Consider the following 11,157-nt stretch of genomic DNA (forward strand, 5'->3'; position numbering starts at 1 on the left):
GGAAAGCCCCCAGAGCCTTTTTCAGATCTGAGATGGTTCCAGGCCAGCCCCTGAGTGTTAGTGTGTGCGCGTGTGTGTCGGGGTGGGGTGGGAGTGCAGGGAATCTTCTCCACACTCCCTCTAAAATATTCCCTGCCTCATCCCCACATCTGCCCCCTCCCAAGAGGTTCCCCAACCTCAGCTTTGTCCTGGAAGCTGGGCCTCCCCCTTTCCTTGGAGCCCGAGGAGTAAAGCCAGCACACAGCCTTTCAAACCACTGACCCAGGGGCACCTGGTGCGGGCACCTTATGCCAGTTTATACGGGATTTGGCCCATACATTCAGGACACATTAACTTTGCACCGGGGATTTCCCCAGTTTGCTGGGCTGCCTACCACGCCCACTGAGGGAAGGAGGAGCTTCCGCAGACCTAAGAGTCAGAGATCCTGAATCAAGGGGCAAAGAGAGAGAGAGGCCTCTCCGGGGAACTGAGGAAAGCGCAAGGGAAGGCCAGCTAAAAGAAGTGCGGGCTGCGGTAGAGGGCTGGCGGTGCACTTGCAGGAGCGCTGCCTGAGCGCCACGGGGACTTCTGTCCAGACTCCAGCGCCAGGCCTAGACTCCGACGTCGAGCAGAAGCCCCGCGAGAGTCCTCGGCGTCAGATCCTGCCAAGGCGAGAGCGGGCCAGGCAGCGGAAGCCCGCGCAGCAGGACGTGGCAGCAGCGGCCCTGAGGGTGTCACCGCAGGGGGTGGCGGCGATGGCGGGGATACCGGCTGTGGCCGTGGGGGCCAAGTGGTGAGTGGCGACTTGAAGGCCTCCCGCGCGGGCGAAGCTGAAGGCAGCGGGGCAGAGCCTGCGCGCTGGGAGGCCCCGCGGAGAGGAGACCCGGGGCGGGGCGGGGTCCGGGGAAGAGCGGGCTCGGGTCTCTCTGGCGTCCGGGGCCGCATCCCAACAGGTGAAGGTCTCAGTGTCCCCGTGGCTCTGGTGAGGCGGGGCGCTGGGGCGCGGTGCCTGGGGGGTCTGCCGGCTGGGGAGCCAAGTCCACGTCGCGGAAGTATTCATTTGCCACGTAAAGACACCGAGGCATGGAGAGGCTGACCTCAGGCCAGAAATAAGCTGAAGCAGCCCAGCTGGGGTTACAACCCAAGCAGCTGGTCTCAGGGACCTGGACTCCGGTACGTGTTTGAGCTCCCCAGTTACCCGCCGGTCCCTGCCTTCCTCAGTAACCCGGGGTGCGCGTCACCCTCCTCTGCGTCCCAGGTGCGTGGGTGGGGCGGCAGGTGTTACAGATCTGGAACAGTCCTAGGATACCCCGTGAGGCAGCACCCCTGGCCTCACCCTGCGGGGAAAGTTCAGAGATGATCAGGAGTGGATGTCAGGGATCTCAGAGGGGACAATTCCTACGGTGGGGACTGGTGGCTTCTTTAGCCTTTAAAAGAGGAAGCGGGGGACTTTGAGAGGTTGCAGATGACCTACTTATGGGTCCCTGGTCAGGTAAGGTCGCCCTGCCAGGGCCTATGGAAGACAGAAGGCTAAGGGAAGATGGTCCAGGGGACTTGCTCTTTTGATTTTTCGAGAGAAATCAGGAATCAGATGGATGCGAAATCTTATTTTTAAATACTGGCAACACTTCAGTCATTAAAAAGTCTGGGGGCTAATCCGACAGTGCTGGTAGGGTCCACATGCGACCTTTGCACACGGCCTGCAGAGGTGGGGGACACAAGGTTTGCAAGAGTCAGGCCACACAGAGGAGTTTCATAAATTCCAAAAGAGAAGTAGAAAGTACTGAGGATGGCAGGTGAGCAAGATCACTCTGACTCCTTAAGAGGCTCTGCTTTTCCAATATATATATATATATATATATATATATTTTTTTTTTTTTTTTAAACACAGTGCATGTGGGTCTCTATTAGCTCTGAAGCCTTCCTCTCCCTGCTCTCTCACAATCTGGTCCATCTCAAAAAGCCAGGCTGCAGTCCCAGGGATGGGCTCATCTCCCTCTTCCCCAGAACCTTGCTGTCACTAGCAGACCAGCCTGGTACTTGCAAGAAACCAGGGCTTCAAGTTGGCTTGGTAAAGGGCTCCCCAGTTGGGAGTAGGCATTTGCCTTCCCTGTGGCTGGCAGATGGGCTTTCTGTGACCAGAGCCCGTGTTGTGGACAAATCTGATTCTGAAATAGGTGTGAAATGGGGAGGGGAGACCCCATTCCCACCCTCTGAGGTCTGTCCCCATCAGAGTACTCTTCCTCCCTCCTCCCTCCTTACTGGCTTCCTTGCTGCTCATGGACAAAGGCAAGCTTGGAGTGGGAGGGGAAGCAGGACTGGCTTTCTTCCTCAATCTGGCAGTCCCCGAGAAGTCAGGAGGCTGGGCTTTCCAGCAAGGACTCAGGAGATGGGGTGACAAATCTTTCTTCCACAACAGTCTATTGATGCTCTAAAGTCTAAAATGATTCTCACACAGAAATTAAACCAGCTCTGTCTTGCATTGAGGCAGCCACAGTGCCACGTCTTGCTGTGGTGTGAAGCTGTTGAACTCAGCCAGAGGTGAGCCACATCCTCTTGTGCCTTTCCACACGCCAGGACACCTGCTGGCCCTCCAGGTCTGCAGAGCCCTGGGCTCTTGCCTTGGGCTGGTGGAGGTTGGGAGTAAGTAGTCTTTGCATGATGAAGCCTTATTAGCCCCTGTGTGTTTGTATGAAGACATTCAGAGCAAGTGGGAATCTAGGTTTTTAGATGGACTACAGAATACGAAGTGGCTGTTTCCTGCCTCCTATCCACTCATTTTCTTGCTGTACAGAAAGTGTTTCTGGAGTGCAGGTCCATTAATGTGCAGAAATCCTGTTTTAGGAGTGGTGTTTGGACAGAGTGCCCTGGCCAGGAAGCCAACCTTGCAAACCATTCCTGGGGTCTTCGCCCACCTGGAAACGAGAAGCTCACTACCTTCCCCCAGAGGGGCCTTCCCGAGTCCAAACTCCATCTCCCCTTTTTCAGCATAATGACAAATAGAAAGCTGGATATAACCTGGATATAAACTATATGATGATTAGCTGTTTTACAGGAGGATGGTCAGCTTTTGAAAGGTTTTACCATGATATTCATTCCCTTGGTTATCAATATTTGAAATAAAACTCATTTGCATAGCTTTACAGCACCATGGCTATTGGGTAAGTCAAGTCACAGCTTCCATCCCCTCATTTCTCAGTGACTTCTGCCATGGGCAGTCCCTTTGCTGTTATAATGCTATTTTATTATTGTGACCTTCATGTGTGGACAAGTCATGACCCTCACGTGGGCTGTCTTCCAGGGTGGAGGAGGCGGCATGGACTCTGTCTACAAGGGGTTGCAGTAGTGAGCAAAGGTGCAGGAAGCTCGGAGGTGTGCTGGCAGGTCCAGGGCACATGGTGCCAGAGCGGGGACAGGCACTCCTGACTTCTTCTCCAGTCCCTCGAGCACCCCTGCAGGGCCGGCCCCTCCATTGCTTCTATACCCCACTTGGTCAAAAAGACACTCTGGGGGGTGCTTGTTTGCACTTTCTGAACTCGAGGACTAAGTAGCCGATGTCAGATGTCTGGGTCATGGTCTCTTACAGTCTTGCTGTCCAAAGTGGGGTGCGCTTGTGGAGAATCACTGACTCAGAACATGGCAGGGGCCAGAGCCCAGGACATTAACTGTCTCTTCTGGAATGGCAGAGAGGTTCTGAACCCTGACTGTATTGATCCAGCAGACCCAGAAAGTTGTTCTTGGGACTCAAAATTCTCTCCCAGGATTGAGAGGATGATTCTACATGAGTGTCTGGTTCTGGATTTTCCTTGTGTTAAAAGGAGATGTAACCAAGAGTTCTTGAGCAACAGAGTCTGCCCCAAACTGTGTCAAGTTCCTATAGGCACTGCTTGCATGAAAAGGGGAGTGAAGGAAAGGAAGTGCCCTTCTAGCCTTGGGTCCAGCTGAAGCCAAAAGGAGAAGCACCAGCTCATGGCCACTTTGATTTTACTTCTGGGTCCTGTCAGGTGGCCCGTCAGTGTTGTGGCTCTCTATGCCCACTGACGCTGAGGCAGAGCCTACCCTGCCCTTGACCTATGTGCCTACCAGTTTCCCATCATTGTGGCCAACAGTTTACTGACCGCAAGAATTGTTCTAAGGTCATTGTTCCAAAGGTCTGTCTGTCTATCCAAAGACATGCAAATCCCTCAACTACTTTGGTTTATTTTATTCTCTGGTTGTCTCACTTTACTGGTCATCCTTAGTGCCGTCCTGTCCCTGCCTTTACTATCCCCCGTGTAGAACTGGAAGGGCATTAGGAGCATTTGCTTACAGAAAAGCCAGTGGAGGGGGGTGCCTGGGTGGCTCAATCGGTTAAATCCTCTGCCTTCCACTCGGGTCATGATCTCAGGGTCCTGGGATGGAGTCCCGTATCAGGCTCTCTGCTCAGCGGGGAGCCTGCTCCCACCCCCACTGCTTGCTTCTCTGCCTACTTATGATCTCTGCCTGTCAAATAAATAAGTAAATAAATCTTAGAAAGAACGAAAAAGAAAGAAAGGAAGAAAGGAAGGAAAGAAGGAAGGAAGAAGGAAGGAAGGAAAGAAGGTAGGAAGAAAGAAAGAAAGAAAGAAAGAAAGAAAGAAAGAAAGAAAGAAAGAAAGAAAGAAAGAAAGAAGGAAGGAAAGGCCAGTGGTATCAGTAACAGAACATTTATTTAGAGCCATCAAGTCTCAGGGCTGCGTGTTCCAGACTCATACCAGGAACTTTGCATCCATTCCCCTCAGACCTTTCCAGAATCCAGCTTGTAGGCGGTTTAGCTCCCTTTACAGGTGAGGAGTCTGTTCAGGGTCACGGGGCAGACAGGTGTGGGCACAGGCCAGTGTTCTCATGGAGCCCAGTACTTTCCCCTTCACAGGCTTGGCATGAGCTCCATTGCCCTGTCACTCGACAGAAGACTCGAGGCTGGGACATTCTGCCCTCTGCCAGGCTCTGTGCACTGGGGCTGCCTGAGCCAGCAGGAAGGCTGCAGAAAAGAGAGAGGACACGCTTGTCTCACTTGTGATAAACAGATGCAGCTTGTAGCTGGGCCTGTTCTGTAATCTGTCATGAATGAGAAGTTATGCAAGGAAGACCTCTCATGCATTCTGCGGGTTCTGTGTGCTTATTAACTAGCAGCTCCCCGACTTCCTCTGTGACAAGGAACCCATCACGTTGCTGGGTGCTGTAGGTTCCGCATACAGCAGAGCTCCTGTTCTTTGCGTGAGGCTGTCCTCCAAACTTTAGCAAGAGTGACATTTGGGTGCACATACTCTGATACTCATTAAGAGTTTCCCTTTGAAATGCTTCCTTCAAGGCTCGCCAAGAAACCCTGCTTGATGAAAGACATCATGAAGCTGCTGTGCTCCATCTCTGAGAATCAGAAGATGAAGGTGGCTGTCAGGTACTCTATGGAAAGCGCCCTGATCACAGGAGGTGTGGTCTTCATCGGTGGTCTGGTCGGGGGTCCACTCGGACTAGCTGTTGGTACGTGTAATCTTCCTGAAGGGGCAGCCAGCCGAGGGGGTGTTGTGAAAAAGTCCTTGAAACCACAAAGATGGGGCACCTGGGTGGCTCAGTTGTTAAGCATCTGCCTTCGGCTCAGGTCATGATCCTAATGTCCTGGGATCCAGCCGCACCTCAGGCTCTCTGCTCAGCAGGAAGCCCGCTTATCCCCTGTCCCTCTGCCCCTGCTTGTGTTCCTTTTCTCCCTGTGTTTCCCTCTGTCAAATAATAAATAAAGAGAGAGAGAGAGAGAGAAACCACAGAGACCACACAGAAATCCCTGTCCTGTGAAAGATGTTTGTCGAGTTGAGGTGGCTTCTGTGACATGGTCCTTGTGGGCTTAATTCATCCCATTGAAAACACAGCTTCTGAGTGTGATGGTCTCAGACATGTAGGGCATTCTTGCAAATGACATATGACTCATGCAGACCTGGAGGGCACCTCTCCCCTCAGGGATGTGTCTGGACCTCTGACGATATAAGGGTGTCCTGGGTCCCTTGGATGGTCTCCTTCCCCTGTCACCATTACATGTCACTGCAGAAGGGAACCAGGGAGGAAGCTGGAATTTACTGAGCACCTCCTAGGAGCAGATGCTGTCTGGTCATGTTACATGAGCTCGTTCAGGGAGACCACCCCATTCTGAAACCAACAGTCTAATGCAGAAAAAGCAACAAACGATCCTGTCCCCCGCTTTTGCCACCTGCTTCAACTTGAGAGACAGTTTTTGGCTATGAATGAGGGTTTGGCTGATTTTCACATCATTTCTTGGAGCTGGGATGGGGTTGCTTCCTACGTCTTAGGAGTAGGGAGGATTCTGGTGTAGTCTCCCCCTTGGGCCAGGTGGCACCAGAGAGCGGGCTGCTGTGTGGGTCTGATGTGAGGAGGGGCGGGATTACACCTCCTGTGAATTCCCTCAGATGGACCCTGCAGCACAGGGGTTGACAAATGCATGGTCTACTGCACTGGGCTTAGCAGATACCTCACTGAATGCCTGCTCTGTGCTGGGCAGCCTGTGCTGGGGACGTGGGAGAGCTCACAGCACTGCTGCAGTCCTCCCATGAACACTGGCTGGAGAGGTGACTGCCTGTCTGCTTCTGTTTCCAGCTCCCGGCATGACTTCCTGCCCTGTTCTGCCTTTCTGTGGCAGGATTGGCGTTCAAGGACGTTTCATGATGCAGAGCTCACACTGGGGAGTAAATCAGTGTGTGGGTGACCCCAGACCTTCCACTATACATTTCCCTTTCCCATCTGTGAATTAGGGAGTCGTAACCTCAGCCTCTCACCATCTAAGGAGCAGCCAGTCGGGGAGGAGACGTGGCCACGGCCTCCTTCCTCAGTGACATTCTTTATCTCTGTCGCTGTCCCCCCATCTAATGTGCTCAGGGGAGGGCTTGATGGGCTCATTTATCCTAGAGCTGCTCCCAGATGCCATTGTGGGAGCACATATCTTATTCAGATTCTGTCAGAGCTGGTAGAGAACAGGACGTCTGCCAGGGGAACCCGGGGATTTGCTCCTTGAAGCCACTAGTCGTGGGCGGAGCATCATTTTACCCAGAAAACCAAGGAGTTTTCTCTTGTCCAAAGAGTTAGTAATTTGCTGGTCAATATTCCTGGTGATTGTTTGCATGAAGTGCCGCTTTAAATCAAATATTGACATTCTCATAAAGGTTTAGTGCAGTTGATTGAAATGTTTGTCAGCTCTGAGCTCTTCATGGGTGTCGTGGGCTAAAGTTCAGTAAAACCTGTAAATGACCGGTTTCCCCTCCCCAAATCCTCCCTTCTTTTGGAGCAGAGGGGAAGGCTGACTAGGGGCAGTGCTCATTCTCTTGGGCCTGATGCTGGCCTGGGCTCAGCCCCAGGGGAACTGTGTGCCTCCAGATGCCTCCACACTTGGCTTCCTGAGAGGGTGCAGCTTTTACTGCCTGCTGGCGGGGTCCAGCCCACAACTGGGTTCTCTCCGGCCTGCGCTGTATTCTCTCAGATAAACCTCTAATTCTGCAGCAGTAGTAGAATTACAGACACGTTGGTAAGACTGTGCAGAGAACGCCCACATATCCCTCACCTAGTTCCCGTAACATTACCACCACGGTGCTTTTGTGAAAAATAAGAAACCAACACTGACGTGTCCGTACTAACTGGTCTCCAGACTTTCTTTGTACTTTGCCCGTTTTTGCATTATGATCTTTTCCTGTCCCAGAATCCAGCTCAAGGGATCACAGAGCATTTAATCCTCATGTCTCCTTACTCCATCTCCCCAGCTCTGTGACAGTTGCTCGGACTTTGCTGCTTTCATGGCCTGGGTACTGGTGAGGAGTCCTGGGCAGTTACTTGTATAATGCCTCCCCATTTGGGTCGGCCTGATGGTTGCTCATGGTTAGCCCAGGGTTGTGGACCTTGGGAAAGCATACGGCAGACAGCGGCAGAATGCCTGTTTCATAGCACCATTTCAGGGACATGTGACACCGACAGCCTCCCTGACTGTGTCCACCTTGATCGACTGGTTAAGGTTGTGTTTGCTTGTTTGTCCACTGTGGATTCAGTGTCTCCCCTTTCCATGCTCTGCTCTTTCAGAGTGAGTCGCTAAGTCCAGCTGGGCTGTATCTATTAATATCTGATGACTGCTATTTAATAATCAGGGAACTTTTTCCAGGATACACATGTGGGATTCTGTGTGGTAGCAGTGGGCTGGCGAGGGGTAGCCCCCGCCCCTTAGACACGACCCTGTTCTTCATCACCCACAGGCTCACTCAGTCCTCTTCACTCCTCTCAGCTACCTGCCTGTCCCTGGAGGGCACCTGAGTTGGGGACCCCTGCCCCAGGGCGCCTTCCTTAGCAGACCTGCCCCCACCTGATCAGATAGAACTTTCCCTTGACATGAGGGCTTCAAGTCCCAACATTGTGCATCTGAAATTTGATCATAAATTTACCTTTAAAAATAATGGCTATGCCTTTTCGGGGTCACAGGAAGAGAAATAATTGAATGGGTTATATTCGATAGTTATCATCATATAGCTCTTGAGGGCTGGCGTGAAAAACAGGTGCTTTCTGAGGAAAGGTCTCCTTCTGTGTCCCCAGGGTCCTTTAGTCCCAGGATTTCACTGGAAATTTCCAAAGTTCAGGGGCAAAGAGCATATTATGGGGAAAACTCAACCTCACCACTGAGATGATTCTCCTTGAAAATGCACTGGCTTCTCAGCTCTGTCCTTTAAGATGAGAGAGTTTCGTGGGAAGCAGGAAACCTGCAGACCCTGGAGATTTCAGTTCTCAGAGCTGTGAGGTGGGAGATGCTTTGTGCTGCATCTGTGAGTCTAGAGCTTAGGGAAGGGCAAGTCTGGATGTCAGTTATCTGAGCCAAATGGACTGATGACCCCAGAAACCTTTGTCCCCCACACTGTGGGGTGGAGCGGACACGAAGCCAAGCCTGTTCCCACCCATGTGTGAATGTGCTCACTCGTCACGGCGGTGGACATGCTCCCAGCAAGAGCCTGAGGCCACCATTTATGAATAAGGACCAACTATCTGAACCTTCCTTGTTTTTTAGGGGGGGCTGTCGGGGGACTCTACAGTGCGTGGATGACAAGCGGACGGTTTGAGCCAATTCCTCAGATCATAAAGGAGCTGCCGCCCGCTGAGCAGCAAAAGCTCTTTAATGAAGCCATGGCCATCCTCGGGCACCTGGACTGGATGGACGCTGTGCAGCTGACCACACTGGTCATGGGCAGCGAGCCCCTGAAGCAGCAGCTGCTGGCCATGGTGAAAGAGTTCCTCAAAGGCCTGTACATTGACTACAGACCTCCTCCTGGGATGAGGAGGCCACTTAGATGATTCTTTGACCCACAGGACGGTGGGCCACTTAGACAGTTCTCCTTGGGGGTGTCTGGGTGGCTCAGTGGGTTAAGCTTCTGCCTTCGGCTCAGGTCATGATCTCAGGGTCCTGGGATCGAGCCCCACATTGGGCTCTCTGCTTGGCAGGGAGCCTGCTTTCCCCTCTCTCTCTGCCTGACTCTCTGCCTACTTGTGATCTCTGTCTGTCAAATAAATAAATAAACGCTTAAAAACAAACAAACAAACAAAATGAAACAAAACAGAACAAAAAACCCCCATGGTAGATGGTTCTCCTAACTCATAGAGGTGAATGTGGAGTTGGGGAAAGTCTCTCCCATTCATTGCTCATGTATTGGGCCCTACTGTCCCAGACCCAGGGGACACAGGGTCCTACCCAGAGTTCTAGCCCCTATGTCTGCTGAAGTCCCTCCCTTGGCCACACTGCCTTCATTTCTGGGAAAAATCCTGACCCAACTTCTGGGTAGTTTTGGGTCAGATGGAGCAGATCTTGCTGAGCGAAGTCAGTGTGGACTAGCTGGGTCCTGGGGTGACTGTGATGGGCCCTGGGCCTGAGAGGACAGGCCAGACCTCAAGTCTTATCTCCCCTAGGAGGTAAGAGCACTTTCTGGGCTTTCCCCTCAGGCTTGCCTCTTGGCTTCTCTGATTTTAGTATTCTTACTTCTGTTTTCTTGGCAAAAATCTTCATTTTTAAAAAATTTTGAATAGGTGATACCAGCCTGGTACTTTGAAGACTCCAGATGGTGCAAAAGGAAATCAAGACTTCCTCTGGCGTGAACTCTGCCCCAGGCCCTCCCCAGAGGCAGCCCCTGTACTGATTTCTTGGACATTCCTTAACTCAGTTTTTACATAGTCTTTGAAAACCATTCATTTCCTTTTATTTGTCAATAATGTTTATTGGTGAAAGTTTAGAACAATCTATCCAGAAAAGGATAGTAACAACATGACAAATTTGACCACCCAGAAAATCACCCTTAACACATTTGGTATGTTTCGTACAAACATTTTAATGCTGTGTATGCGTCTTTCCAGCATATATACATTCTCCCTGTTTAGACCTGTTTGAATGCTTTTACCAATTAACATTTAATAACATTTGTGATGAAGTTTAAATTCCTTGAAACTGTGTTTCCTGGGTATATAATATTCTGTCGTATTTAGCCCTATCCCTGGTGTGGTTTTCATTGCTACGATGAACAGTGTTGTATTAACATTCTGCTTGTGCTGTAGTCTGTAATAGTCTTTGGGATAGATGCTTCAAGGTGAAATTGCTGGATTAAAAAGTATGTAATATTTTTTAAGCTTGTTAAATTCTGTCAAAATTCATTCAAAGTTGCCACTATTGACAACTTGCTCTCCTTGCCACAGAGTCTGGGGGTACACATCTCACCACATCCTCACCAAGAAATGGGATGATAGTGTCTTTTGTTTTTGTAACAGATTTTATTTATTTCTGCAAGAGAGAGAGCAAGAAAGAGTGAGCATGAGCTGGCGGGAGGGGCAGGGGGAGAAGAAGACTCCCTGCTGAGCAGGGAGCCTGATGTGGGACTCCATCCAAAGACCTGAGATCATGAACTAAGCTGAAGGCAAACAGTTAACCAACTGAGCCACCCAGTCACCCCAGGATGATAATGTCTTGAACATTATTGATTTGATGGGTGATTACAGACAACTTGGTTTGATTAGTTTTTCTTTGCTAGTGGGTGTGATAAGGCCGGGTTCATCTGCCTCTGGCCATTATCCCAGGTGGGGTTGAAAGCCCCCAGACCCCCATTGCTGGTTCCCAGCAGAGGGTGAGGTGGCCCTGGCTTGAGCAGA

General features: G+C 51.2%; 1 protein-coding gene across 2 annotated transcripts; it reads left to right on the top strand.

Moving 5' to 3' along the window:
• The first annotated feature begins 376 nt into the window (after positions 1–376).
• Positions 377–10,650, top strand: LOC309853184 (protein C19orf12 homolog). Of its 2 annotated transcripts, none has more exons than XM_082711029.1 (3): positions 377–772; positions 5,309–5,478; positions 9,038–10,650. In XM_082711029.1, the coding sequence occupies exons 1-3, from the start codon at positions 735–737 to the stop codon at positions 9,319–9,321; spliced, it is 492 nt and encodes a 163-aa protein (XP_082567155.1). In that variant the 5' UTR covers positions 377–734; the 3' UTR covers positions 9,322–10,650. The 2 variants fall into 2 exon arrangements, with proteins under 2 accessions (XP_082567155.1, XP_082567156.1); XM_082711030.1 differs by having other exon boundaries at positions 391–1,152.
• Positions 10,651–11,157: the final 507 nt, after the last annotated feature.

The sequence above is a fragment of the Mustela nivalis genome (genome assembly GCF_964662115.1).
Source record: "Mustela nivalis genome assembly, chromosome: 18".
Lineage (NCBI taxonomy): Eukaryota > Metazoa > Chordata > Mammalia > Carnivora > Mustelidae > Mustela > Mustela nivalis.